At 34.2% G+C, this 25823-nt stretch overlaps 2 protein-coding genes and 1 pseudogene across 4 annotated transcripts; all 3 read left to right on the top strand.

Annotated features, from left to right (window-relative positions):
• The first annotated feature begins 808 nt into the window (after positions 1–808).
• Positions 809–4467, top strand: LOC103322857 (endo-1,3;1,4-beta-D-glucanase-like). 2 transcript variants are annotated; one of them, XM_008224801.3, is made up of 7 exons: positions 809–1033; positions 1628–1649; positions 2142–2274; positions 2590–2680; positions 2877–2966; positions 3420–3520; positions 4045–4467. In XM_008224801.3, the coding sequence occupies exons 1-7, from the start codon at positions 886–888 to the stop codon at positions 4183–4185; spliced, it is 726 nt and encodes a 241-aa protein (XP_008223023.2). In that variant the 5' UTR covers positions 809–885; the 3' UTR covers positions 4186–4467. The 2 variants fall into 2 exon arrangements, with proteins under 2 accessions (XP_008223023.2, XP_088901218.1); XM_089045092.1 differs by having other exon boundaries at positions 903–1033; positions 1583–1649.
• A 296-nt stretch (positions 4468–4763) lies between these two features.
• Positions 4764–7748, top strand: LOC103322858 (endo-1,3;1,4-beta-D-glucanase-like). The gene is made up of 7 exons (XM_089045093.1): positions 4764–5471; positions 5857–5878; positions 6267–6387; positions 6745–6835; positions 6935–7024; positions 7196–7296; positions 7443–7748. Exons 1-7 carry the CDS (start codon positions 5324–5326, stop codon positions 7581–7583), a joined length of 714 nt encoding a protein of 237 aa, XP_088901219.1. The 5' UTR covers positions 4764–5323; the 3' UTR covers positions 7584–7748.
• A 14193-nt stretch (positions 7749–21941) lies between these two features.
• Positions 21942–24668, top strand: LOC103322859 (endo-1,3;1,4-beta-D-glucanase-like; annotated as a pseudogene). Its single transcript, XR_016124225.1, has 7 exons — positions 21942–22155; positions 22285–22306; positions 22449–22582; positions 22704–22794; positions 23862–23957; positions 24061–24161; positions 24352–24668. The product of XR_016124225.1 is annotated as an endo-1,3;1,4-beta-D-glucanase-like (transcript).
• Positions 24669–25823: the final 1155 nt, after the last annotated feature.

The raw sequence follows: 25823 nt of genomic DNA, 5'->3' as shown, positions 1-25823 counted from the left end.
CTTGTTGCAAATATTAAAAATTGAAGATAGAGTGTTATTAAAATGGGTAAAGTTAAAATATATATAAAACACTATAAATGTTTTTTTTTTCCATACAAACCGTGTAACACTGTAAGTGACAGAATTTTGTAAATGACACTATGAAAATTGTGAAATAATGCCTATTTTGGTGGAAATTAAATTCAGGAATTTGATACTCCAATTTTCACGATTTTTTCCATACATCATTTAATAAATTCCGCGCTTAAGTTGCCAAACAAGGAAATTGTCAATTTTTTCTTTTATATTTCTAAATTTTAATTAAATTCTAAATTATTTTCTCTTATTTAAACAGAAAATAGGATTAAAATGGTGAGAAAAAATATTTGCTATAATTGGAGGTGGATACGAATCATTGAAGTTATACTTTTTCAATTCCTCCATAAATTTCCACCTTTTTTCTTTTTTTTTTCTTTTTTTTTTTTTGGTGGAACCTGGAAATCAATACCAAGGATAGCGCAAGTAAATACAGCAGCAGGAGTCCAATTAGTGGGGGACTACAAGCACGCATACAACACAGCCAAATACCAATCAAGATACAAGATAAAGCAGAAATGCCAGATAAAGAAAGAAACAGACTGTGCCATAGATGGACTCAGGCTTTCGACGTTCTCTGCCCATAAATTTCCACCTGGCTTCTTAAATTCCAAAACTTTGACTAGTCGTTGTCTTTTTTTTTTTGGTCGAAAGTCGTTGTCATTTAGTCAAACGTGCACACCTTTTTTCATTTTTCATTTTTGTGGTAGTTTAACCTTTTGCCTTCATCCGTTACCTTTTAGCTCATTCGAATAGAGAGGCATAGAGAGCGTGTGTGTGCATTTTTGGGGTCTAGAGAAAAACAAACAAATGTCAGGCCCTCAGTGCTGCTCGAACCCACCAACACTGAACCCATCCAGCGGCTCTGGCCATGTTGAGAAGTTCGGTGGTCTGGACACCTATGTCACTGGCTCCCCTGACTCCAAGCTTGCTATTCTTCTCGCCTCTGACATTTTTGGTACTTTTCCTCCCACCCAAATCTCAAAAATCTATCTTTCTTCATTTGTTTCAGTATTTTGCATTTGTTTCTTCATTATATGATATGAGTTCATGTGCCTAACTGTGTATTTGAGTGATCTGTTGGTGTTTTTGGTTTATTGGGTACTGGTTTTTCAGTTGTGTTTGTTAATCGCTCCTCTGAGTATGTTTGGTTGACTGATGAAGGAATTATTTTCTGAATTTTCCCTTTTCCCCTTTCGTCTTTGGATTATCTTTAAAAATAAAAATAAAAATCTTGCTAGTCTGAATTTGGTCATGAAAAAAAAAAATTGATATTCGTAACTGCTTTGTGATGAAAGCTTTATTTTTTGCCTTTGTATGTTTACTTGTGTCCCCAGTTTCTGTTTCTTTCTTTCTTCCTTCTTTCCCCGTTTGTTCCCAGTTGCGAATCCGAAACTGGGGTGAAGGAAGTGGCGGTATTAGTGTAAAATAATTGAGTTTCAATTCTTCCTTTCTTCAACTTCAAGGCATACCTCTACTATAATTGCTTGCTTTGATATATTATCAGGACACCGCACCACTTGCTAATAGTACATGTTGATTTTCCATGCAGGATATGACGCGCCCAACTTAAGGTATGACTTATTCCCGCATCTGTTTTCCTGTAGCTACTTTATTTCTTTTGCATAGTGTGATAGATAAGTTCTCTGAATCGATTTTTCTTGAATTTGAACTTGTTTCTAAATGTTTTCCCTTGTCTAATACCAATTCTGGACCACCAACCACACTTTGCTGATTAAATTTGATGTCTTAGTCAACACTTCGAAATAACTTAATTAAAGAGTACAATCGTTAAGGGAGAAGTTAAAAAGATTATATTAGATTTATGTGTAACTAAATTGTGACAATAGTTACAACCATTAGCTTCAGACTGTGTATCAGATGTAGCAACTGTATTTTGAGTGTGGACACTGTACCATAATGAAGGATCGTTCGTCCTTTTAGTTTCTAACATTGGAGATTTTTTTCGGAGAACAGTTGTGTTATTCACCTGATCAATCATTATATCATTTGTATGATTTCATAATATGAGATACAACTAATGCCACTTGCCTTCTGTTGTGAAGGAAGCTGGCAGACAAAGTTGCAGCTGCTGGCTTCTTTGTTGTGGTTCCTGACTTCTTTTACGGAGACCCTTTTGTACCTGGAGATGATGGATCCTATGCCAATCTACCTACTTGGTTAAAAGATCATGGACCGGTGGGTTCTCTTATTATGCAGGCCAAGATTTCTTTTGTTTATTTATAATTTAAGTACTTTTACAGTGTGATTCTTGAATTCACACAAAAGTTTCAGAACTTTTTGCGAAGTTCTAATTTTGGCTTTCTTTAAGTTGAAAATGTGTGTGGGTTCAGCTTAGAAGTCCAATTATTTTCTTTTGAAGTTCATATGGTTTTTAACTGCTGCTTCCACCTTTTTGACGAAAAGGAAAAAAAAAAAAATCTGATTTTGTGGTGTTTTAAAATGCAACTGTTGAGTGTGCGAGTATTGTTAAAATGTTGAGCTTCCGAACAGGACAAGGCATTCGAAGAATCAAAGCCAGTACTTGAAGTTTTAAAAAGTAAAGGTGTTTCTGCAGTTGGTGCTGCAGGATTCTGTTATGGGGGTGAGTTCATTTTCCGTTTCTGTCATCTTAATTTTTTTATTTATTAGTTTCTTTTTTGGTTTAACAAAATGTCTCATATTTCTGCAGTTGTCTTTTCCCTTTTTGGATTATTTCTCATTCTTAATTCATTAGTTCAATTCACCCAATATTGGAAATATTGTTTCGGTTGACATTGAATTATTTATGCTGTTTTCAGCCAAGGTTGTTGTTGAGCTTTCAAAGCATGACTTTATCCAAGCTGCTGTTCTGTGTCATCCTTCATTTGTCACTCTGGATGATATCAAGGGTAAGATTGTTGTATTTAATATTCAGGAAATATTTACGTAATTAGTGTAATCATATTGTAATAATTATAATCAATAGGGTGCTTCTATTTGCAGCTAAAATGTCACTTCGCACTCGCTCTCTCTGTGCCTACCAGCAAAAATAAGATTTTTTTTTTTCCTTTCTACACATAAACCCTGTTACCCCAATAATATTGTTGGTGAGAATAGCACTGCAAAGAAAACACAGAAAAAAAAATTGTTTGAGGGGATGTTTAAGTAAATCTCTTTGAGGGTTATTTGGTAATAAGAACTTTCTTGACACTAAAAAATGAAAATAGGAGCACTCGAATTGTTATTGATTTCGACTGGGGAGATATTAAATGAAGAGAACTCTGGCATTCTAATTGTTGAAAAAAATAAAGTAAAAACAATTCAGTCACGGTTTATTGATCCATTCCTGGAATTGCTTTCAGCGGTTAAGATTCCCATTTCGATACTTGGAGCTGAGATTGATAAGATGTCTCCACCTGAAGTCGTGAAACAATTTGAAGAGGCCTTAACTGCAAAATCTGAGGTAGGTTATATCCTCAATCGAAAGTCTAATGTCTTTGTTGATTTTAATCATGGACATCCCTTAGTCCTTGAAATGAATTAAGATTTTGTCAATCTTTAATATCGTGCTATATGTAGAATTATGTCATGACTCATAAGTTATGGGTAGAACTTGGCCTTACAAAATCTTTCAAAACCACGGTTCGACTTGTGCCCACTTTTGTTTTTCAGTAACCATTCTTCCTTTTAAGTGGGCACAAGTCAAAATGTGATTTGCTATCTCAACTTGATGGAGAAATGACTATCTATATGATGTGTCATGCATTGTTCGGACCAGTCTTGTACCATCTTGTATGAGTTCCCCACCTTATCATTACTGATGATCAACATTTTATTTTATTTTTTGAGAAATTTTGGGAACAGAACAAATGCCTGCTTTAATTTAACTCAAGACCTTATTGATGGGTTAAAAAGTACCACTGTTGTAGCTGGTAGTGATAAAAATTTAAAGTTAGTAGAATAACTGTTGGTTTTATGGACACGCAGGTTGAATGCCATGTGAAGATCTTCCCAAAAGTGGCACACGGGTGGACTGTGAGGTACAATGTTGAAGATGAAGCAGCTGTTAAGGCTGCTGAAGAGGCTCATCAAGACTTGTTGGAGTGGTTCTTGAACCATGTCAAGTGAATTCTATCATCACCATGAAGCGTTGCATTATCACTTAAGATGAGAACAGTTTGGACCTTATTTTATCAACTGCACTTTATTTACTATGGATCACAATAATGCCTGCAGTTTAGGTACCATTATGTGTAAATTTAGTTGCTTGGAGGAGAGTATAGGTTTGAAATGCATTGTTTAAAGTGAATACCAAATGGGATATTCATCATTCAAGTAAGAAACTGTCATGTAAGATGAGAACTATGTGGCGCTTATATTTTTGCAAGAAATGGTGGAGTTGAAGTTGTAGATGCGGACCCTCATTTTCTGAAGCATCTTAAGTTTGGCTTTTGGTGAGTGGTATGATTCTTTGATAGATTCCAACTTATGCTCATAAAGAATGATTTTTTAATTATTGTAATGGGTTTGAAGTTTTGTTCTTTTCGACTTTTCGCATTAGGCTTAGGTCATTGATGACATCATTTCAAGTGGCCCCGCTCCTAAACAAATATAGAGAAGTTCCAATGTTTATGCACACAACATTTTTTTTTTATAAATAAAAAAAAAACGTACACAATATTTTAATGTATCCACAAACCAAATTTATCATTTCATTGTAATTAGGTCGGTTGTGGTTTTCGTGTGAAACCGACTCGATTTAGACCTAACCCCTACACATGTTGAACATTCAAGTCATTTTAGCGGTCTAACAAAAATTAGTAGAAATTAGCTAACGTTAGTGAAAACAGGGTTAAAGTTCAAAGACCTCAAATGAATCCGGCCGTTAGACAGCGGGAATCTTAATCAAACTATACAAAACAAACCATTTCTCTAATTTGGCATATAGAAGGAAGGCAGAGTCAACTTAATCAACTCAAAATAGAAACCGTTGGTTAGCCAAGCGACATTGCCAATTTGCCATAGCAGGAGGACGTCTTCTTCGTTGCCAAGCTCACAGACTCCAAGCAAGCAGCTTGAACCCATTGACCTTTCAACTTCCCACCACAAGTCAAAAGCTGATAAATTTGTTGGCCACGTCCGAGCTTCCAAAACTTTTATTGACCGGAGAAATTCTTTTCCTTTTTATTACACCTCTGCCGTCCTTGCTCAATTGAACACTGACAAAGAGTCTGTGCTTTGTGACTCGGAGAATAAGAAAGAAATCATGTCAGGCCCTCAGTGCTGCTCAAACCCACCAGCCCTGAACCCATCAAGTGGCTCCGGCCATGTTGAAAAGCTTGGTGGTTTCAATTCTTATGTCACTGGCTCCCCTGACTCTAAGCTTGCCATTCTTCTCGTCCATGACGCTTTTGGTACTTACCCATCACTTCAAAACTCTTTCTTTTTTGTCTTGTTTTAGTCCTTTGCATCTTGTGTTCAATATATGATTTGGGTTTATTTGCCTTACTGTGTCTTGGAGGTGTCTTTGTGCGTTTTTGGTTTAATGGGTGCTCTGAATATGTTTGGTTGACTGATCAAGGAATCAGTTTTTGTCATTTTCCCTTTTTTTCCTTTGCCTATGTGTGTGGATCATCTTTTCTTTTCTGTGCCCTGATAATGTTGAATTTGGTCATCAAAATGAATATTTGTAACTGATTTGCAACATGCCAAGGCTTCATATTTTTTTCCTTTGTGTGTTTACTTCGTCTTGTAATCTACTATTTACTTGTTAATATTACACGGTGTTTTGCCATGCAGGATATGAAGCTCCAAAAGCTAGGTATGATTTATTCCCATATCTGTTCTCTGAATTACTTTTTCTTGGATCTGTACCTTTCTTATGTTGTCCATTGTCTAATATCAACTTTGGGCCTTGAATCAAACTTTCTGATTAAATTTGATGACTTGTTGGATTCTTTGAAATATTTTACTTGAAAAGTACAATTTTAAGGGTCATGATAGGTCTATATGAAACTAAACTTTGAAGAACAATCATTAGTTTCAGATTGTCTATCAGATACAGCAGTTATCCAGCTTCCTACCTCCTGATGCTTAGAAGACGTCAGAGATTTTATTTTCGAAGAACAATTGTGCTATTCACCTTTAGTTTGCATGTTTCCATATACCATATGCCATTTAACCAAAGCAACCTGCCTTCTCTTCTGAAGGAAGCTCGCGGACAAAATTGCAGCTGCTGGGTTCATTGTTGTGCTCCCTGACTTCTTCAACGGAGACCCTTTTGATGGGAACCTTGCCTCTCTCCCTGTTTGGATAAAAGCTCATGGAGTGGTTGGTTCTTTTGTTTTGATGCAGATCTCTAAATATTTTGTTTATTTGTAATTTAAGTACCTTCACAATGTCACCCTATGTGATTCTTGAATTTACATAAAACTTAGATACTTGCTGGGAATTCTCATTTTGGGCTGCTTGAAGTTGAACATGTGCGTGGATTCAGTTTGGCAGTCCCATTATTGTTGCTGTTTTAAACTTTATATGGTTTTGAACTCTAGGTTGTTTCCACCTATTGTGACAAAAAAATATACTAGGATCTTAAATTGTGGTGTTTTAAAAGTTGATATGGAATTGTCGAGTGCACAAGCATTGTTAATACTTGTAGCTTCTGAGCTCTTGTTTTTATATTGCCAGGACAAGACAATCGAAGATGCAAAACCAGTAATCGAAGCTTTAAAAAGTAAAGGCGTTTCTGCAATTGGTGCTGTAGGTTTCTGTTGGGGGGGTGAGTTCATTTAGATGAGTTTTCCACTTTTCATCCTCAATTCATTGATTCAACCAATATGTCACATATTGTTTCAGTTGACATTGGTTTATTTCCCAGGCAAGGGTGTGGTTGAACTTGCAAAGCATGACTTTATCCAAGCTGCTGTTCTGTGCCATCCTTCATTCGTCACTGTGGATGATATCAAAGGTAAGAATTTTCTTCACATTAAAAAAGATCTTAATAGAAGCACTCAAATTACTGTTCAAGTGTGGAGATATTAGAGGAAGAGGAAAAAAAATGTGGTTTTTCAATTTTCGCAAGAAAGATTAACAATATTTTAGTCTCAGTTTATTGATCCATTCCTGGAACTGCTTTCAGCTGTTAAAGTTCCCATTTCTGTACTTGGAGCTGAGATTGATCAGCTGTCTCCACCAGAAGTCCTGAAGCAATTTGAAGAGGTTTTATCTGCAAAACCTGAGGTGGGAAATATCCTTCATCAAAAGTCTTATATAATTTTAATGATTTTAATCATGCACGTTCCTTGGTCCTCGGGATGACTTCTGATTTTTTTTCGTTTTGTTGAAAACTTTATACTTGTCGGAATGACTGTTTTATGGAACTGCAGATTAAAAGCCATGTGAAGATATTCCCAAAAGTGGTACATGGATGGACCTTGAGGTACAACGATGAAGACGAAACTGCTGTTAAGGCTGCAGAGGAGGCTCATCAAGACTTGCTGGGGTGGTTCTTGAGCCATGTCAAGTGATTGGCATCGTCAGTGAAATGCTTTGTTGACACTTCAGAAGAACACAGTTTGGTGTAGCTTAATTATCTTGTCAGTTGCTTTTTGTATCATGGGTAGATTATGCCCTGCACTTCTATGTATCAATATTTGTATGTAATTGTCAGGCGCTTGGAGTAAAGTTTGAAATGCGTTGTTTTTTCTATACAAGCAATGTTGGTGAAAAGAACATAGAACCTTGAATGTAGGGCTAAATCTTCATAACTATTTGATCTACAAACTCCTTAAGTTAGAAATGAGTTATGCAAATACCCCTGACCTGTAGTGGTTACTTCAAAACAAGTATTTGCTTGATCAATAGGGATACACTTGGACATAGGATAAACAGCCGTCGGTTATAGCGTAATAAAATTGTGTTCACATATAATATCAAATCTTAATACAATAGGCGAGTATTTCCTATTTTGATTATAGTAAAATAAAATAATAAAAAACAGTTTCAACCATTTTTTAAGCTTACCAAGATTTGTTCAGTAATGGCGGCGATTATAGCTTTTTATTCCCTATTTTGATTATAGTTTTTTTTTTTTTTTTTTTTTTTAAAGTTTCCTTTTTATATTTTAATTTAATTCATGGTTGTATTGGAATATTTAAGGGAGTTTTAGTTTTAACACACAATATAGTTTACTAATTTGGTAAATAGGAATTCAATTTCAGCTAATTAGGATAAAGCCAAAAGCCAAAATATAGTACCTACTTTTACCATAATATAATTAAAGAACATCAAAATTACAAAATATGCCATTATGCCATTATTTTTAAATTTCAATATTTAATTTTAAACCAAAATTTATAGATGTATAAAGATCAGCAAACGACATCACAACACCAAAAACTTAACGCGAAACAACATCTCCTCAAATTGAATGCTAACCCATTTGCATTGGCTTTCACCTCAAGAAACCGCCTTTCCACAGTTTCCTTCACACTATTCCCAAAATACTTAGAGATGATCGTTCAACGCTAAACCATTCGCATCACCGACGACCACCAACGATCAAAGCCAATTCTCACTCTCTCTCTCTCAAAATAAAAAATTAATAAAACCGTAAGAAATTGAACGCTCTAAGACACATTTGCCTTCGTTTTTAGGGATTAAGGATTCTAGAGATTTTAGCTAATGTTCATTCTGCATTTGGAAATATGGATGACTCTTTGGATTAATAACTACTCTTGGTTTAGGTTTTGCCTTCGTTTATATAAGGATTTTAGAGATTTTACCTACTGTTCATTCTTCATTCTGCAATGTAGTTTAGGTTTTGGGTTCTATTTTAGTTTCAAAACCTCTAAAAACCAAAAAATTACCAAAGACAAAGAAAGAGCATCAAATATTTTGGTTTGCTACATGCAATTTCCGTTAATGGACTGTATTTTCCGTTAATGCAATGTAGTTTATGTTAATGCAATGCAGTTTCCCTTTTGTCCAATGCAGTTTCCTTTATAATTCTAACCCAAAAGAACAATTATTTCATCTTTTAATTAGAATTAAACTGAAACTAATCTTGTGAATTTCAGGAATTCAAATCCACAGCCATAACTTTTGGTCAGGACTCCGTGATGAGAAAGTGACAAACTGTGATATCAAAGATATTGTATGGTACTTGGAATTGTCACAAAATGTAAATCTAAATTACTAATTCTAAATACACACTGCACTCCAGTTCTTATTTGTGCCTCCTATATTACCCATTAACAATTTCCATTTTTCTCCAATCAATGTGAAACAGGTTATTGAAGTCTATATACAAATTGAGAAGGAGAAAATAGGGCCCATGCAGATAGATACTCCACAGTACATGTCTACATGCACTTGGGTAAGAATTATTTTCAAAATTCAAAATTGATTAAACAGAACTACATTGCAGTTTTTGAAAAAAATATGCTAACCAATTGCCATTCAATTCTTGCAGACATACATGCAAAACTACATAGAGCCAGCTTGGCATAGAGTCATGTATGAACTCTTGTTGGAAAAACTCGAGAAATGCAATGTGTTATTCTTCCTAAGGGCACTTCCAGCAGTGAAACTCTTGCCATGGCAAGGGGAAGCTAGGGCTGACACTATTCACGAGAATAGTGTCTGCCCTTGCAAAAAGTAAGTTGCACTTCCAGCAGTTGTCATGGCAAAGGGCAAGTACTATTCAATTTTATTTTTTTTTCACAAATTTGTTTACCTAAACAATTAATTTGAACAATATTTTCGGATGAGATTTCCTGATAAAATATTCATATAAGATTTTCATATAAGATTTTCTGTTTCAAATTTCAAGATAAATTTTTGTTTCAAATTTCAGATAAATTTCAAATTTTCAATTTCATTTAAATTTCATTCTGAATTTCAAATTTCATATCAATTTCATTTGAATTTCAACTTTTCATTTGAATTTCAATTTCAGATAAATTTCATCCGAGTTTCAAATTTCGGATAAGATTTTCACCTTATAAAATTGCGCTACGTATCATCTGAATTTCAAATTTCAAATAAATTTTCATTTGAATTTCAACTTTTCATTTGAATTTCACATTTCAGATACATTTCATTTGAATTTCAAATTTCGGATAAGATTTTCACTCTATAAAATTGCGCCACGTGTCATGTCTATCCACCTAAATTTTTCTATAAAACTAAGGCTCAGCTCACAAACCTCTCACACTACATCTTCTCAAAAATTTCATTTCTCATATTTTAGATTTCATATTTCATATTTCATATTCCATTCACAATGTCAGACATGGAGGAGGTCTTGGAGAGGCAAGAGCAAGAAATAAGAGAAAAAAGGCGTAGACGAGCTACAAGCAAAATAGCACAGAGAGATCTAGATCAGCAACTTGTCATGGCTGTGACTTTGCTTGATGAAGAAAACCAGAGTAGTAGGTCGTGGCCCGAATGTTGATAGACATAGGACATTATCGGGTTAAGAATCTTATGGAAGATTATTTTATCCCAACATCTTTGTACTCTAACGTTCATTTTCGAGGGCGATATAGAATGCAACAACATTTGTTCAATAAAATCATGCATGATATTTGCAATTATGATGAATACTTTGTTCAAAAGAGAAATTGTGCTAGTGTTTTGGGACTGCTTCTCGAACAAAAGTTCACAACTGTTATATGAATGTTAGCGTATGGTGCATCTGCGATCGTAGATGAGATTGCTCGGATGAGAAAGTCCACGCCTTGAAGAGTTTGGTTAGATTTGTGATGTAGTCGAAACTCAGACACGGACTACTGCACCAACCCATGCCTGTGGACCGCAACGACTTCTGCTGAATGGAGAGGATTTGAATGATTGGTAGCATCTGCATGCACCGACAATGGAAGAATTGTCCAACCGCTTGGCAGGGAGATTATGGAAATCGGAAAGGCCAAAAAAGCATCATCCTTGAAGCCGTTGCAGGTTTCGATACATGGGTTTGGCACGCCTTCTTTGGAGTTGTTGGATCTCAAAATGACTTGAACGTCCTAGGTCAATCCCCGGTGTTCAATGATGTTTTGAGAGGAGAAGCCCCGAAAATCACATATGAAGTCAATAATACCGTCTCCCAAACTGGGTATTATCTAGCTGACGGCATCTACCGAGGTGGACAACATTTGTGAAATCACTTCCACATCCCCGAACCCAGAAGCAAAAATTATTTGCTACATATCAAGAGGTTATAGAAAGGATGTGGAGAGGTGCTTTGGTATCCTCCAAGCTCGGTGGGCGATCATTAGGGGTGCGGTGCGTATGTTTGATGAGAAGGTGTTGAGGAGCATAATGATGACATGCATCATCCTTCCATAACATGATTGTGGAGGATGAGTATGATTACGAAGCTGAAGAGGTGTACGAACCGGATCCCATGAACACGGCCTTGACCAGAATTTTATGAAAAACCCATAGGGCCAAATGGAGTACCAGTGGAGCATGAACCATTGGTTAGAGATGGTCTTTTCATGAACCGTATGATTGATCGATATACAGAGATGCAATCTTCGTATATTCATGAACGCCGTCAAGTTGACTTAATGGAGCATTTATGGGCGGTGAAAGGCAATGACGGTGAATGAAGTGAAGTGAAGAACATTTTTAAGATTTTAATATTTATGTTCTATGTTTAGTTCTGTTTGGATTTTTTTATGCTTTGGTTGTGGTTTGTTTGTTTTTATATATTTAGAATGCTTTGGTTGAATAAAAAGGAAGTTTTTTTTATTTAATAGTTTCCACATTTTACTGAATTTCATCTCATTACCCAATATGGGATCATGACTAATTTGGACCCAACACTCACACAACAAGACATCTTCCATGATGCTCCATGCCCCTCTGGTTTCTTGAGAAAACGCCATAATGATAGAGAAAAATTAAACTTGAAAGTGAAAATAATTTAGAGTAGAAAGTGAATGATAGTTTGAGAAGGAGAAGATGTATGAGAATTTGTTGTTAAAAGTGAAGAGTAGGTATTGGTATTTATAGAAAAAAAATTCAGTATTTTTTGGGGTTTTTAAAAAAAATTGGAGTTTTTAAAAAAAAATTTATGATTTTTTTCATTATTTTTTGCCTTGAAAAATTCCAGACCGTTGGATTGGATGACAAGACGAAATCGGAAGGACCAGATTGCGCCACGTAGCATAGATCCATTGGAGGAAAGCTAAAGTGCGTGCAACAAAAATTTTTTAACGTTGGTAAAAATTTGAAATTGCCCTGCGATGTCACACTAGCATCGAATGACGTCAATCGCGCCTTCGGGCTAGCGCTCAGCTCCCCACCTTCGCCAGCCAGTGCTCGTGGACCGCACCCTATCCGGGCCAGCCTTTGTTGCTTGGAAAATGGTTTTGGGCTCTTGTACCCCCCCAGCCCGAGCTCTAGGGGGCTACTGGAAGTGGCCTAATCATTTCAAGCTCCGAGTTCCACTACACCCTACTCGCATTTCATAAACTAGAACAAAAAGTGGAGACACTACAATCCACTCAGGTCATTGGGATCAAGAAAAGAAGAAAGATCCATTGACATTGCTCATCAAATTGTAAGTGGAATGAACCTATCTTAATTTCTCAGCACAAACACAAACTGCAATGCAGTGCATTATACCTACCGCCTAATTTCATACCAAAACTATAACATGCAATGCACTAATTACCCTTTCTTTCTTCTTCTTTTTCTTCTTCTTTCAACAAGTTAATGTTGTTGAAGGGTGGCTAGAATACGTGAAACCTAAAGCACAAGCTTTCTTAGAAAGTAGAACAATAGCAAAACTTGTGAAGAAAAGGGATGAGCCCCCTACACCTGTAGCCAAAGAGATGTCAACAAATGAAGAACTCACTCTGAATTGGAACATGATGTAACAAAAGGAAAAGGAAATGAGAAACTACACTGCAGTTTCTGGTCAAAACCTACAACAAACGAGAACTGCAATGTAGTTTATGAAAAAAAAATATACTCAAATGTGAAAAGAAACCAAAAGACAAAGCCATGATCAAAGTACTAGAACTAAGTTCAAAACATATTTAAGTAGATCAGCAATTGTAACATTCCAATAGACTTGCAAAAATTATTCTGAAATCGAATTATGAAACATAAAAACTGCACTGCATTTTCGGTCAAAATCGCAACAAACGAAAACTGCCTTGCAATTTATGAAAAAACATCTGCTCAAATGTGAAAAGAAACCAAAAGGCAAAGCCATGATCAAAGTACTAAAACTAAGTTCAAAACACATTTAAGTCCAGGAGCAGTTGTAACATTCCCAAGGACTGGCAAAAATGATTATGAAATCGAATTATGAAACAAGAAACTGCAGTATTGTCACAAACTACAACAAACGGAAACTGCAATGCAGTTTGTGAAACAAAATATGTTCAAATGTGAAAACAAGCATTGAATGGCAGTTAAAAATGAATATCTACTGATGAAACAATTGCATAATTTTCATTAACTTTATAAAAAAAAACCATAATATTCAATTAGAAGCTGTGTAGCCAATCATAAGCAACTAAAAACTGTAATGCAATGTTCGTAAAAACTGAAATGCAGAAATTGCCTATACATTCACTAAACCATATCTAATATAAGCAATCATCAACTGAGAAGGAATGTTCATATCACCGCCTTGCAAGTCTTCTTGTTGTGCCCAGCAAACACTGCATTGATTGCATTTCAATGGCCTTGTACCTTCACCAAAAGCTTTGATCCTCTTCATTGGTGGTCTTTTAGTGGGCCTCTTTGTAATTGGCGGAAGCACATCTGCATCAACAGAACCGTTGGTTCCCAAGCCTTTCCCAATATCTGGAATAGGAAGAATAAGAATCTCATAGGCTTTTCGAAAGAAGTCAGACATGTAGTAACACTCAACGTAATCATAAACTGAATCTTTCTTTGCTAGAATTGCAGCCACAACATGCGTATAAGGAAAACCATCAATTGGCCAAAGACATCAAGAACATGTCCTAATGCCCAAGATGTTCCATCATAGAAAAATCAGCAAATACTTCAAAAACAATACAACTAGAACGACGAACAGCCCAAGTCCTACCAACCTCCTATTTTCCCACAGTCTAGTTTCCATCTTCGGACACAAAATTGTTGTCCACTTCTTAGCTTCAATTCGTAATTTCTTTTGATATCCTACACACAAATTTTTTGGGGTTGAAATTTTACCAATAAATAAACAATCTAAGACTATAATGAACTTCACATATGAAAATAATCACAAAGTTTTATAGGTCTATAAAAATGGGTACAATGAGAAGTTAGAATGTTAAAATTTTACCAATAAATAATCTAAAACTATAATGAACTTCACATATGAAAATAATCACGAAGTTTTAGAAACACTGGCACATATGCATATTTAGTACCAGTTGTATAAATCTATAAAAATGAGTACAATGTGAATTTAGAATCGAAAAATGGAAACAAAGTGAAGTTACATTTTGATGAGTTTGCTGCAGAGATCATAGTAAATTTAACTAGATTAGTTTCCTCCAATAGCTTATTAGAACTCATAGTTTTCATTGAAAAAAATATATATGCTTACATCTGTCATTTTGAGGTTTGTTTTTCAAATCACATACTTAAGATAAGGCTTCACGAACGAGCAATGAGTCAGTAACTCAGACACTTCTTGCATGTAAATTGTAATAAGCCAATCACAAAAATGAGAATGAGAAATGCAGACATGTATTTGTTATGAGATACTCATGTATTCCCTTGGGCATGGTTGGACCACTAGGTAATATGCTGAAGACAAAGCATCCACTAATTAGTCTTCTGACAGAGGCTCCACACCAACACTTGCTGGACTGGTTCTTGAATCATATCGAGTGAATTTGCACATTTTCATGTTGTCCCTTTCCTCACATCAACTCTGTACCGTCATCACTTACATTTAAATTTGTTAATGCTTCCAGTTTTCAGCATCTGAAATTTTGTAGGGGTAGGAGATGCCCCCTTTTATAGTGCCTATCTTATCAACTGGTTTGTTTAGTGGTTGCCTGTAACCAATATATACATGCATGCACGTAGTAAATAGTAAATACTAGTTGTTTGGAGCAAAAGTTTGAAATTTATCATTGCATTGTTTATAGTTATATGGATTTTATTACCCAGCTGATGGACAAAAGCAAATTAAGGAATCAATAATTCCTTTCGTTCATATTGGTTCATGAAATTGTCAAATCAACAGCATTAAATGCGTATTGTTGAATATCTTGAATAGTCCTTTTTATCACACAGGAAAAAAGAAAAGGGAAAAAAAAGAAAAGAAAAAAATAAACACAGAACAATAGCTTTGAAAAGAAATAGAAAAATGTCATTTCACAAAAGGGTGCTGATTTTCCAACTTCCCTTTACTTTCTTACTAGGAAATCTTTGAATATTTGTATTATTATCTTCTAATTGAGATGTTATATAGTCTAAGTTTTGTCTAATTATTTTTAGGGAATTTTTCTGAAAATATTCTAATAATTGTTGAATTATTCTGTTAAGTTTATTATGTTCAAATTTTATACTTTTTACCTGTCTAATTAAAAGGTCAACAATACTATTTTCTAATGGACTGTTACTGTTGTGTAATAGATGTTTGTGTTCTTTGTGTGGAAAATAACAAACTAATGTATTATTATCTAAAGTTAACTTTCTCTTTTGTTGTTCACTGATTTCTAAATTAAGGTACTTTATCATATAATTAAAATTTATCTAAGTATACATTTTTCTTTTAAGATGCCTAAATGCTCTTGAAATGCTTCTATGGATTATTTACAAACTTGTAAATGATACTGGTTTCTTATAATGCTATTTTGTACTTCTAATTTTCTTTACTTAGTTCTAGTGATTTTATTAATTCTTTTAGATTCCTAGTTTCCTTTTGGTATTCAACTTATTGTCTTTTTAAGTCCTATAACCTTTCTTTTATTCTAATAGGTGTCCACCACGGGCCAAACATGCAAAGAGTTCATTGGTGATTCTGGTAATTAACAAAATTAACAGGTTATAAAATGTTTTTTTTTAAATATAAGTTGTGTTGATTGTCTTATGTCCTCAAGGTACTTTACTATTATAATCAAATTATTAAGGTGCTAAATTAAAACTATGATACCATATATAATTTTCCTTTATTCTTGATCAAGGTTTCCAAATGCCAAAATAACAACCAAACATCATGCCTATAACATGGAACTGCAAAAAGGCCAACTTAAAGGGCTATGGAGCAGAACTCAGAGTTCCCTAACAAACATCCTGTTATTGTTATGACAAATATCAAACATGATCGTGCTCAAACAATGTATTGATCATCAGTTTAGCAAGATAATAACATAATTATAAAAGCATTTCCCTGTTTTGGACAAGAGGTCTACTAGAAAACCAAAAATAAAAGAGAAAGGGACTTACTTAATTGCTTTTGTTGCTGGAATTGCTATCATCGAGTATCAACAGTGGTCAGAGGTATTAACAATAGTCGGAGTAAGAGAGTGTAATAAGAGAAAGTATATGAACAAAGGGAGCTTAATTGATTGAAAGCTAAAAGAGAGTACTGAGATTTTTTCTTCTCTGGTATAATACTTCTCTCTTCATGAGTTCTACACTATATACAGCAACCGACTGTACTAAGGATGACTAAGGATGAAAAGAGAAGCCTCTCTTCTTTCTATCTCTCTGAACTTACATACACACTTCACAAACACTTCACATGCAAATTGATGCAAAACAAATGTATTCACATGCATTTTAAGACAAAATGCACTAAAAAAATATGTACAAACAAACAAAACATTATTACTGACACTATCATTGCCCAGTAACAACTGTTGGACAAAAACAAATCTTCACATGTTGGTATGGTTTCTTCAAGACAAAATCTTCACATGTTGGTCTTCGGTGGAGGAAAGAGCCCTAGGACTTGCATGTCTTTGGTGCTAAAGAGAAAGGGTTTTTTTTTTCATCTGTTTGAAAATATTTTGGATTTGTTTGAGAGCTGGGTGTTTGTTTTGGGTTTTTCACTAGATTCCCTAAAGAATATTGGGAGCTTTCATTTTAAATCATTGATATAATTTATTAATATAGAAGAGCGGAATACAATTTCACCTAATTAGCATAAGGCCAATGTTTAAAAATTAGGATCTAATTTTACAATCATGCACTGAAAAGATGTCAAATTTACGAAAGATACCATTATTAAATGCTGCCAAACTTTGCTATTTCATTTAAACATACCCAAGCCCAAAACAAACACCCACACGCCCACGCTGAAATTCACACCACAACATCTAACCATTCCACCCATCTTCTCCACAACGTCCGAGTCCATTCTTCCCACTTCACTCTGAAAATATCTCGCAAAAAGCGCTCACCATTTTGCTATGAAAATTCATTCTCTGAAATCGAAAATAAATCAGAAAGAACAAGCACCAACATCCACGAAAAGACGTTGCAATGTGTAGTGTAACAAGATGACTCACCCTTTTCACACGCTATCACTTCCTTATTTCCACAAAATTGACCATTATACTCACTGCTCACACATAAATCCTTAACAAAAATATCCAGTCTTTGCATTAGCTATCGTCAAATATGCCACCATCATGTCTAAATCACTCTATATTTCTATTACACAACTAGAATAACCAAGAAGTGAACACCTCAACATGAAACTACTAACTTCAAGCCACTAAACCGAGACACACGGTCTTTGAAACATCAACAATAGATGACTCCCTTTGAAAGTAGAAACATAATTGTTTCTGACTTATATGTGTCTTCTTAGCTAAATCCAAAACAAAAGTTGATTTCTATGCACTAAAATCCAAACATAAATACTCTAGATATTAAATCCTCAATTGACCACATAAACCAACATCATATTGATCACCTTGCTGATTGAGTCTAGGTTGAGATGCTCGGCGAACACACTATTCAATGCAAGTTTGAGTTGAAATGCTCTGTTGAATCCCTCGCTGATACACTATTCAATGCAAGAGTTGGTTCAAGGCTTTATATGTCTAGCCCTTCTTTTGCTTATATATGTATATTGACCTCTTTCCCAAGGAGATATACAATTACATGGAATCAAACTAACCATCAGAACGTGGGAAAGAGAAGTTCCTTTTCTAGTGATGGAAATCGGCAAAACCCTACTCAGAGAAGAAAAGTTTACTATAAATTTGAGGGTACCCTACACACATGAATGATCTTTTGGTGTCAATACACTCAAGTCATTTATCAATCAAATAATCTTAAACTATAATGAACTTCACATATGAAAATAATCACGAAGTTTTAGAAACACCTGGCACATATGCATATTTAGTACCAGTTGTATAATCTTCATCTCTCTATAAAAATGAGATTTAAATTACAATTCTTGTGAGAATTTTAGAATCGAAAAGAAATGGGAGAAAACAAAGTGAAGTTACATTTTGATGAGTCTGCTGTGGGGAAGCCCTTCCATCACAAGATAAACACAAAACGGGCAAACATAGTAAATTTAACTAGATTAGTTTCCTCCAATAGCTTATTAAAACTCATAGTTTTTCATAGAAAAAAAATATATATGCTTACATCTGTCATTTTGAGGTTTGTTTTTCAAATCACATACTTAAGATAAGGCTTCACGAACGAGCAATGAGTCAGTAACTCAGACACTTCTTGCATGTAAATTGTAATAAGCCAATCACAAAAATGAGAATGAGAAATGCAGACATGTATTTTTTATGAGAAACTCATGTATTCCCTTGGGCATGGTTGGACCACTGGGTAATATGCTGAAGACAAAGCATCCACTAATTAGTCTTCTGACAGAGGCTCCTCATCAACACTTGCTGGACTGGTTCTTGAATCATGTCGAGTGAATTTGCACATTTTCATGTTGTCCCTTTCCTCATATCAACTCTGTACCATCATCACTTATTTATATTTGTTAATGCTTCCAGTTTTCAGCATCTGAAATTTTCTAGGGGTAGGAGATGCCCCTTTTATAGTGCCTGTCTTATCAACTGGTTTGTTTATATAGTGGTTGCCTAACCCATATACAACTGATTTGTTTATATAGTGGTTGCCTGTAACCAATATATATATATATATATCCATTACATTGAAGGATTAACCTTATTTGATGGACACCTCTTGTATAGGCCTACTTTAGATTGTATTTCACTAATTCAAATTGTTATTTTGTAGATACTCATTCAAAGATCATCTCTACAAAAAATTACAATTGAATCCGAAATCATATGACCACTCAATTGAGTTATTGAAATTTTAGTACTATCTTGAAGTACCGTGTTCGTTGATTTTGCAAGACACAATTAGATGTCGAAAAGGTTTCCGATTTGTCTAATTTTTTATAAGGATGATTTATGAATGAAAATCTAAAAAATAAATAGTTTGGATTATTGAGAAAAAAAATTGTAGAGTATCCTAAAGAGCGTCCCTCAAATAAAATTATTTGAAGAATTCCTCAATAAAAAAGAACTAATATATATATATATATATATATGCATGCACGTAAATGCTAGTTGTTTGGAGCAATAGTTTGAAATTTATCATTGCATTGTTTATAGTTATATGGATTTTATTACCCAGATGATGGAACAAAAGCAAATGAAGCAATCAATAATTCCTTTCGTTCATATTGGTTCATGAAATTGTCAAATCAGCATTAAATGCGTATTGTTGAATATCTTCAATAGTCCTTATCACACAGGAAAAAAGAAAAGAGGGAAAAAAGGGAAGAAAAAAATAAACACAGAACAATAGCTTTGAAAAGAAATAGAAAAATGTCTTTTAAAAAAGGGTGGTGATTTTTCAACTCACTTTTTCTCCACTTACACTTCTTTTTATTTTTTATAATATTTTTTTAATCAATTTTGTTCTTTTTTTGTTTTTTCTCTTTCATGTTCTACCATCACCCTACATTAAAGTTTTGATATGGGTACTCAATCAATGAAAGTGAAAAAAAACTTAGGCTTTTGGATATCTCCATCATCACTGTAACACAACAATAAAACCCAGGCTTTTGGATTCCCCTACAGACTTGGAATGCCCAATTCTTTTCCCTTCTTTTTTTCTTTATCTTCAATTCCTGGATGTTTGTACTTTCTAAGAAGGTTCCCAAACAAAATGAAGGTATGAAATGATCTCATATGAAACAAAGAGAACTCCATTAATGTGAATTTGAAACTCATAGTCTCAAACTCAATTTTATTTTCCGAAATTCTGAGAACTCAATTCATGTCCACAAGTTCATCAATTTTTTTTCATTCAATATATATTTTCCAAATGATTATGAAGGAGAAGAGAGGGAGAAGAACATGGAAAAAGAAAAGGGATTATGAGATCTAGGTCCAAAACGATTAGCTGTCATTAGGTTTCTCCTTGTGTTTTTTGTTTTAGATGTAGGTCTTTGACATTTTTTTTTGTTTTGTTTTGTCGATTTTACCCTTTGAGGTAAATAAGAAAAACACATTGAAAATCTAAATTTAATGCATTATTTCCTTATAATTGAATTCCATAATTTAAATTTTGAATTCTTTCCTTGATAATATTCCTAATATATACGAAAAATACTTAGTGATAAATCGTGTTACCTATAAGTTAGGAACATAAATTAGAAGACTACCTATAAGTCAAATACAAATTTATAGAAAAAATAAAATTGTATATTACCTATAAAAAAAAAGGTAAAAAAAAATACTATTACACATTGCCGAAAATATGAAAAAACTTATGCAATAGGCAATAGGAAATATGACATAAATGACTATTATCATATTCAAGTCATAAGGGGCAATATTGGAACGAAAAATGATTTTAAAAATAAAATAATAAAAAGATTACATCATAAATTATTTAAAAAGGAATGTAATTTTATGTGGCACCAAATCCGAGGATTAAACCCAACTCCTCAATAGAATTTAGATCTATATCAACTTCTCTAAAAAGGGAATGTAAAAATGTGTAATTAGATGCATTTCTGTTTCTTGGTGGCCACCTAAAATTTGTTTCCTTTAATAAAATAAAAAATATAAAAAAAACTATGGCTCCAAGGTTTATTCTTGGGGCATGAGTTTTTGCAGATGGACCGTGTAATTTTGCCTAGACAAATATACAATGTTAATTATTCTTACTCAATTAAAGAAATAAAAAAACTACAACTAGAGTGTAAGTTGAAAAATTAAGTATAAAGAAAAAGAAACAATATAAAAGTGAAGTAAAAAATAAATTAATGTAGGATAAGGGTAGAATAAGAAAAAAAAAACAAAATTTATTAAAAAATATTAAAAAATAAAAGAGAGTGTAAATAAAATAAAAAATGAGTGGGAAGATCAGCTCCCTTACAAAAAAAAAATAAAAATAAAAATAAAAAGTTGCACACCACATATGATTGAACCATAATGCATCATCAGCACCATTTATACCAGTAATATGTGATTATATAGAACAAAAGTTTAACCAATATAATAGTGGAGTGGGCATGATATGCACCATATATCCAAAAAAAAGAGGAGAAATTGATTGGGCATGATATGCACCATAGAAACACATCCAAAATCAACCCCAAAGTCAACTTTTTGGGTGTGTTTAAAATGGGTTTTAAGTGTGTGAATGATGGGTTTTGGGTGTGTTTATTGTTTAAATGTCTTTTTATAATTTAAATTTTGGGTGTTTTAGTGTATAGGCCTGGAGACAGCTGCACCTGCCTAGGAATATGGCCGCCCGCAAAGTAATACTATTCCACTAGTCTCCAAAACTAAATTCGTCGTTGACCGAAAAAAAAACTAATTTCGACAATTTTTTCAATAAATATATTTTGAAAATTCTGTCTTTCTATCTTTCTAGTCTAACTTGTTTAAGTAGCGGGGAAGAGCGTGTGGTTGTTGTGCACCTTTTGATTCAGAGAAAAGAAAATAATGTCAGGACCTCAGTGCTGCTCACACCCACCAGTCCTCAACCCATCCAGTGGCTCCGGCCATGCTGAGAAGTTTGGTGGTCTCGACTCATATGTCACAGGCTCCCCTCACTCCAAGCTTGCCGTTCTTTTCCTCTCTGACATTTTTGGTACTTTTCCCACCACTTCAAAATTATTTTTCTTTTTCCTTTTAGTTTAGTAATATTATGTGTTATTTTTCTTCATTCTATGATGTATGGGTTATTTGCCTCACTGTGTATTGCTTTGAGATCATGCAGGATTTCAAGCTCCAAAATTAAGGTATGACTTATACTCCCAGTTTTTCTACAGCTAATTTACGTGTCAAAGGAGCATACTGGAAGAGCAGAAGAATCACTACTTTTTGCATCTTATATATACACTCTGTAGCTAATATCACATGCTTTCTGTTGTGAATTCGAAGGAAGTTTGCAGACAAAGTTGCAGCTGCTGGGTACTTTGTTGTGGTCCCTGACTTCTTCTATGGAGATCCTTTTGTAGTGGCAGATGATGGCTCCTTTGACCGTCTACCTGTTGTGGTTAAAAGATCATAGTCCGGTTGGTTATTAGTATTAATTACTGTTGTTGTTTTGAACTTTATATATGGTTTTCAACTGCGCCGGGGTACAACAATTGTTAATAAAAATTACTGCTCAAGTCTTGTTTTTCGCATGGATAGGAGAAGGGACTTGAAGATGCAAAGCTAGTAATTGAAGCTTTAAAAAGTAAAGGCGTCTCTGCAATTGGTGCTGCAGGCTTCTGCTGGGGAGGTGAGCTTGTTCTCTTTTTCTGCAAACTTCTTTGTTCCTTTGTTTCATTTTTCCTTGTATTAAATTTAAGTTTATTTGTTGAAATGCTCCATGTGGTTTCCAAATAGTCTCATTTTGTCCCCTCACATTTCAAATGACTCAATCTCCCTACCTTGAACTTCCATTATGTGACCAAGGTTGCCCTATTCCGTTAGTTTTCAGATAAACACCGTTAAATCAGCTGAAATGGCATGAGTATTTTAGTAAATTTAACTATTCAAATATTCAAATTTAATATAAAAATTGCTTGAAAATATTTTAAATAGGTAAAAAAATAAAGATAAAAATGTCCTTTTTTTAATCCCTAATCGTCAGCTCCCACCACCTGCTCCCTCATCTCAACCACCCCACAGTCTCTCTTCTCTCTCTCTCTCGCTCTCCCCAATTGTCAAAAGGCTCAAAACCCACAAACCAAATCATTAAATTAATTTCAGATTTCGCATATGTGGCAGTCCAGATCTCCCTTGGTGACTGCCAAAGAAAGAGAGAGAATTGAGAAGAGAGAGAGATAGAGAGAGAGGAAGGTTGTTCCGCTTTTTTTTTTTTTTTTGGGTACCTTTGTTTTGACAGAAGAATGGGGAAGGGTGGTTACTTGGGTTGGTTGGGCGATGGGGCTAGTTGAGATTAGGGAGAAGGTGTAGGGGGCTAAAGATTGAGGGAGAAAAAAAAAAGTAGTTATTTTTATCTTAATTCTATTTTAAATAATTACAAGCAATTTTTTATATTTATTTTGAATTTTGATTAGTTAAATTTATCAAAATACTCATGCCATGTCAGCTGATTTAACGGGTTTTTTTATGAAAACTAACGGAATGGGGCACCTTTGGTCACAGAATAGAAGTTCAGGAGGGAAATTGAGTCATTTGAAACATCAGGGGCAAACTGAGATTATTTGGAAACCACAGGGGCATTTCAAAAAATAAGCCTTAAATATATGTATTCATTTATTTTATGAGAACTTTTTAATAACAACAAGTTTTATACCTGCGGTACAAAAAATTCTCACATCTGTACTGTTTTGATCACAGCCAAGGTTGCGGTCGAACTTGGAAAGCATGACCACGACTTCATCCATGCTGGTGTTCTGTTACATCCTGCATTTACCACTGTGGATGATATCAAAGGTAAGATTTCTGTATATAATATTCGCGTATGGATATATTTGAGGATCGAATTTACAGAAAAAGTCGGTCTTAGTTTAATGATCAATGCTGGAACAACTTTCAGAGGTTAAGGTTCCCATTGCCGTACTTGGAGCTGAGTTTGACCACATTACTCCACCTGAAGTCTTGAAGCAGTGGGAAGAGGTTTTAATTGCAAAAACTGAGGTATAGGAATTACATCCTTCATCACATTAGTCCTATGATGTTAAAATTAACGTTTTGAGTTTTTTTTTTTTTAAGAAATGATGGGAACAGAAGAAACACAATCAAAATAGTCCTATGATGTTAAAATTAGCTGGCAGAGATTAACATTTGAAATTGATTTGAATGAGTGTTGGTCTTGTGGAATTCACAGATAAAAAGCTACGTGAAAATATTTCCAGAAGTGGAACATGGATGGACGACGAGGTACAATGTTGAAGACGAAAAATCTGTTAAGTCTGCTGAGGAGGCTCATCAAGACTTGCTGGAGTGGTTCTCAAACCATGTCAAGTGAATCACTCAAGATGAGAACCGTCTGGAGCTTTATTATCAACTGCTTATTTGGATCAATAATGGTTTTTTATGTAAACCAAGATGTGTGTTTAAGTATCAGCTGCTTGGGATATTAAGGTTGAAATGCGTCATTGCATTGTTTAAAGTTAGGGTTCTACAGCCAGCTTTTGGCATCAATATACCACTGTTGAGAACGCAGTAAGCAAAACAAAACAGAAACAAAAGAAAAGTGGTAAATTAAGTCACAACGGGTTTGACTTGGTTATATACATTGTCAGCATGGGCAAAGGAATATAATTACAAGGTTTATCATGTTTTTGCTCTTTGTTGAAACCATAATAGTATATACGTGTATTATTCGGTAAAATTTTTAAAAATATACGATGAAAAATTCGGCCATTATATAGGAAGGTTCAAAATTATTTATTCAATGTTCATGTGTAGTTATTTTTTCCAAAATAATATACATTAAAAATTACTGATAAAATACACAATTTGCATTAAAAATTTCGTATTTTTTCGTATTAATACTTGAACTTACTATCTAAGCTTGAAACGAATGTTCTCCATGTTGGGAGAATGATCACAAAACTGAAGAATAGGATAGAAATATAAAGTAAGGCAAAGAGTGTTTGTAAAACAGAGAATTAGACAAACTGATTTTATTAACTTCTTCGATACAACAACAGCCTATAACATTGGCTATTTATAATTACATTTACACCTTTACATAATAAGACACAACTCTTTAATTAATTCCCAGAGATACAGATGCAACTCTTCTCATACAGTTAAGAGATACAACTCTTCATAAGAAACTTGTAGGAAAAGATACAACTAATAATTTTATTTTTTAAATTTAACTGTAGACGATGCATTACTTTTAACACTCCCCTTAATGCATTTGTCCTGCACACTTAATTTATCTCGGAATAAATAAAACTTCTCTCTAGGAAGTGCTTTGGTGAAAACATCTGCAATCTATTCACCAGTGCCACAAAACTTTAATTCAATCTTTGTCTTCAACTAATTTTCTAATAAAGTGATGACGAAGCTCAATATGTTTTGACCTCCTATGAAAAACGAGATTCTTTGTCATTGCAATTATCAGTTGGTGATTTTTGAACTTGATGAAGATCTACCAAAAAATTTCTTTGCTAAATTGCATCACACATTGTACTTGTGGCAAAAATGTATTCGGCTTCTGCTGATGATAGTGCCACAGTACTTTGTTTCTTTGATGACTATGATAGAGCCTTGTTTCCTAAGAAAACACATGTCCATAGGTGCTCTTTCTATCATCAATTGCACCTGCCCAGTCATTGTCTGTGT

The sequence above is a fragment of the Prunus mume genome, linkage group LG2, assembly GCF_029339155.1.
Source record: "Prunus mume cultivar Tortuosa linkage group LG2, ASM2933915v1, whole genome shotgun sequence".
NCBI lineage: Eukaryota > Viridiplantae > Streptophyta > Magnoliopsida > Rosales > Rosaceae > Prunus > Prunus mume.
This window is presented reverse-complemented; position numbering and strand designations above follow the sequence as displayed.